The following is a 5114-nucleotide window of genomic DNA, read 5'->3' as shown; positions in this document are numbered from 1 at the left end:
GGTCTTCCAGCTCACATCGTAGGAAAAATCGTAGACATTGTGACTCTCCAATCTTTTTTAGCATCTCATTTCCTAAATGTAGTTCACACCTATGTTGATTTCATATCAAGTCATTTTTGTTTTCTTTTTCCCCGATATGAATGTTAGAGGCATCGGTGTTGCTGGTGAGATGTTTGGCCTTTTGTTCTTCGTGCTGATGGCGCACACCGCTTATGGAGACGTGAGCTATTCTTTCAGGACGCAGCGGGACATTTCTGAATCTGACAGCATGAAACAGAACCTTATTGTGTCCGTGAGAGATAACGGACAGCCCTCTCTCTCAGCCACGTGCGCATTATATTTACTTATATCAGATAACTTGGCTGAAGTTCCAGAACTGAAAGACATGTCTCGCGACGAGAGCAGCTCCAAACTGACGTTTTATTTGATCATCGCGCTGGTGTCCGTTTCCACTTTCTTCCTGACCTTCATCATCATCATCCTGGCCGTGAGGTTTTGTCGCAGGAGAAAGCCCAGACTGTTGTTTGATGGAGCTGTAGCCATTCCCAGCGCGTATCTTCCTCCAAATTACGCAGAGGTGGAGGGCGCGGGAACTCTCCGCAGCACTTACAATTATGACGCATACCTGACCACGGGCTCGCGCACTAGTGACTTCAAGTTCGTCAGATCTTATAATGAGGGCACGCTGACTGCTAACCTGACTCTGAACAAGACTCAGTCCTCAGTGGATGATCTTGAAGGATTCGATGCGGAAATGAACGATTCGTTTCAGGTAGGACTAATAAAATCGCTTTTTTAAATAATGTGTGTGTTAACAGATTAAATGTGTTCATGTACTAAATCGACTTTCATTGGCAAGACACGCTGTTCTTGTAAAAAGTCTCGTGACACATTTAAGAACTTTGTTTTAGACAAACATTGTAAGGGGCAATTTGGAATCAGAAAGTACTTTGGTATTTTTATCATTTATTTCTAGATGTGTATGGTCATGTTTGAGCAATTATTAGTTAAGCTATCTTTCACAAATTGTTGTTTGGTGAGCTTGCATAGTAATCCATGTCTGTCTTCTGTTAATTAATAGTTCTTAGGGTCATCTTAACGTTTTGTCTTACATCCATTTTTGTGTCCCTCTAGTTTCTGTCGTTTGTAATTGAATGACGATTTGCGTTTCTCTCATCGACGCCTCAGTTATGTGAAGTTAACTAAGTGAATTCAATTCAGATACCAGTAATATTTTGGCCAGCAAAATCTATTAAAACTCCGTTTCAGTCAGATTGGAAATAGCAGTGTATGTTTCTCCTGTTGCTGTCCATGGTGCTACACTGGTGTGTACTGTTCTGTGGATTGTTGCTCCTACATAAGTAAAGTAATCTATATCCTATTTCTTATTTTCGAAATGCTATGAATATTGAGATCATGTTTATGTGCCTCCGCTGGGAAATTGACGAATCGAAATTTGTAGGATGATTAATGATTGGCCTGTTTTTGTGATTGTTTTATTGCTTTGTGGTTTTACATTTTTAAGTTTGAATTCGATGTATTTTGAATGGAATGGGAAAGTACATGTTGATGGTCCCTTTCTTGTTAATGAAGTAGACCATGGCGTATTGCTGCGCTTTCTCTGAGATATAAGTGTATTTTTATGCTCTGAAACGTTACAGATAGGGTGATTCGCCTTTTTAAATCATGATATTCTCGATAGTGAGAAGAAAATTTAAGTTGGGACCTATTTGTCGTTTATAGTTTTGTTTTATTGTATTTTTCTCAATTTAGTCCTGTGTAACCCCTGTCCTTTCATTAAACGTTTCTGCTTTTCAATTAAGTAAGAAAACAATTTGTGAATTATTCATGTTTGAAATCATTTCTCTTCCGTGGCGCGCTTAAAGATTGACGTTTAGCACTAAGTACTTTTCTGTAAACATTTCGTGGTGCAAGGCGTGCATCAACATGCAAATGGTATCATATTTTCTCCTGTGTCAATTTTTAAGTCGTGTGATATTTCCAGTTGCACAGTTGCTTTGAAACATTTCAGGTGTGTTAAGTTAGTGTATTTCAGTTTTTTCCCCTCAGATAATGAGATCTTACTAATTACTTAAGCATAAAATAAATATTTGGTTAATTTTTAGAGCGTCTGATTAGAGGTCTAAACACTGTGCAATAGCTAACTATAGTATGTCATGCTACAGAGGCTGGAGCGGATTTTAAACGGGGATTGAAGGAAGAGAAAGGATTGTACTCATACAACACACATTTACTCATATATTCTTCAAAATAAAAATAATGTAGGCTCTCTGTTTAATTGTGAAAACTGCCACAGGATCGCATAATATGTCTTGCAAACTGGATTTCGTGATTGTTAGATTTTAAGATGTCATACCAAGACTACAGTTGGTTGTACTCAAAGGTAGGCTTTGATGCGTTTAACTTATTGTCTGTGATGTTGAATACATTTTTTCGTGCCATGGGCAAACTGCGAAGTATCTTGTAAATGTGATTTTTTTTTTACTTCTCTTTTCATATCCTACAAGTATGTTTTAAACTACAAGTATGCCATTTTATGTGCATCGTAAGTGTTATATTCAAGTTGTACATGTCAGAAGGGGCATGAGGGTTTCTGCAGTTTCATAATTTAACTCTTAGTGTCGCTGTTCACCAGTGCAATCTTTGACGTTCATATTGTTTCTCTCCATCCTGTTCATGATGTCATATATTGAGAACTGACCTCTCAGCTCGCTGTAAATCGTCGACGGTGAGCGGTGCATTCCTCTATTGTCCTCATATATCGACCATAAACTAAATTCAGTAATTTCATCTGGCTTTACATGCTGATAACTTCAATACATTTTTGTTGATTTTCATATAGATAGATCAAAACCTTACGCGTTGCTGCTGAGATGTTTGGGTTTTTGTTCTTCGTGCTGATGGCGCACACTGCTTATGGAGACGTGAGCTATTCTTTCCCGGAGGAGATGAAACGCGGATCTGTGATTGGAAATATAGCAAAGGATCTCGGGCTAGATGTAAAGAGTCTGTCAAGTCGTGATGCACGAATTGATAATGAAGGTAACAGAAAACGGTACTGTGACATTAATACGAATACCGGAGAACTGATTGTAGCGGAGAAAATCAACAGAGAGGGAATTTGTGGGAAGAAAGCTTCATGTGTTATTAAACAGGAGCTAGTGCTGGAAAATCCGTTGGAGCTACATCGATTTATTCTTAATATTCAGGACATCAATGATAATTTACCACAGTTCAAACTAAATATAATCAAATTCGAAATAAGGGAATCAGCAGACAAAGGATCACGCTATTTATTAGATGAGGCCCACGACGCGGATATTGGTGTAAATTCAGTGCAGTCATATACATTAGAAAACAACGAACATTTTCTTCTTAGTGTTCTTACAGGGGTAAATGGAGTAAAATATGGAGAGCTGGTTATTAATAAGGAGTTGGATCGTGAGAAGCAAAATGAAGTAACATTAATTCTCACTGCGGTAGACGGCGGGACTCCACCGAGATCAGGTACTGTAGCCATACACGTCACTGTGCTGGATGCTAATGATAATGCTCCAGTCTTTAGTCAGGCCGTCTATAAAGTCAGTCTGCCTGAAAATTCTCCTCTAGATACTGTAGTGGTGACAGTGAGCGCTACTGATGCTGACGAGGGACAAAATGGAGAAGTGACATATGAATTTAGTCATTCATCAGAAAGTCTTTTGGAAATATTTAATCTCGATGCAGTGTCTGGTGAACTTAAACTAACAGGTATCATAGATTATGAGGAGGAGAGTACAATTGAACTGCCGATTCAGGCTAAAGATAGTCAAGGTCTAGCAGGTCGATGCGCTGTGTTAATAGATGTAATTGATGTCAATGATAACACCCCTACCATAATGACTAAATCTGTTAAAATCTCCATTCCTGAGAATGCGTTACCCGGTACAGAGGTTGGGGCGCGGGAACTCTCCGCAGCACTTACAATTATGACGCATACCTGACCACGGGCTCGCGCACTAGTGACTTCAAGTTCGTCAGATCTTATAATGAGGGCACGCTGTCTGCTGACCTGACTCTGAACAAGACTCAGTCCGCTGTGGATGATCTTGAAGGGCTTGATGCGGAAGTGAACGATTCCTTTCAGGTAGGACAAACGAAGTCTTTCTTCAGAAATGTTTGTACTATTTTTGGTTTACAGATTTCTTTTTCTTTTTCTTTTTTTTGACAACATGCTTTCTAATGGTTTTTAGAAATGCTAAATTTATTGGATCCCTCTTGTTGTCTGTTATCTGAAACATTGTTATAAAGTACTTTAAATTCGTATTTCATTTTAAATCCCAGTTCACTGCAGTTTAGTAGAAAGGGAATATTTCTATTAGTTGTCCATGGTGCTGTACAGGCCGTGTGTGTTGCTGTTGACGTGTTGCTGAAGACCTAGTAAGAGTAAATGTTATAATTAATGTGTTTCTCTTTACACATCCTTACAGAATGTTTGGTTGTTCCATGCCCTCTAGTAATTTAATTTTCAACAAAGCTGTTATGTTCATGTTTTTTTTTTTTTTTTTTCATTTAACGTCAGACCTATAAGAGTTTATGGATGAGCTATAATCACAAATTTAAATTGTCTTCTATACATAGATTATTTATAAATTGGTTACATTTGTGGTCTTGTGATTTCTGGACTTGATGCGGACATGAATGCTGCTTTTCAGTCGAATTAACCGTTGCTGTATTTTATTCGATCCTTACAGATTAAACATGTATCTGTATTTTAATAGACTGCTTTCACTGACAACAGGCTCATAAAGATTTTGAAGTTTATTTTTAAGTCTGAGGAGTAGTTCTATTTATAATTTATCTTTAGATTTTGCTGTTCATATTTGAGCAATTTCAAGGATCCTGTTTCACGAGTCGTTGTTTACGTATTAGATTTTTTCGTCGCTAGCTAAAGAATTCTTTATAGAAATTATGTCATAATGACAATTTTAAATACAACTTTGTCACATCTAATAATGAAGGTACGCTGACTGCTAACCTGACTCTGAGAAAGACTCAGTCTGCCGTGGATGATCTTGAAGGGATTGATGCGGAAGTGAACGAATTATTGGCCA

General features: G+C 38.0%; 1 protein-coding gene across 1 annotated transcript in view; it reads left to right on the top strand.

Moving 5' to 3' along the window:
- Positions 1-80: 80 nt before the first annotated feature.
- Positions 81-5114, top strand: part of LOC107660912 (protocadherin beta-15-like) — a 6702-nt gene continuing 1668 nt past the window's right edge. The window contains exon 1 of the mRNA XM_016450352.1: positions 81-220. Within this exon, the coding sequence (XP_016305838.1) occupies positions 92-220 (129 nt within the window). The 5' untranslated portion in view covers positions 81-91. The remainder of the gene's footprint in view (positions 221-5114) is intronic.

This window comes from Sinocyclocheilus anshuiensis, unplaced genomic scaffold (assembly GCF_001515605.1).
Source record: "Sinocyclocheilus anshuiensis isolate Anshui unplaced genomic scaffold, SAMN03320099.WGS_v1.1 scaffold1647, whole genome shotgun sequence".
In the NCBI taxonomy this organism is placed as follows: Eukaryota; Metazoa; Chordata; class Actinopteri; order Cypriniformes; family Cyprinidae; genus Sinocyclocheilus; species Sinocyclocheilus anshuiensis.
This window is presented reverse-complemented; position numbering and strand designations above follow the sequence as displayed.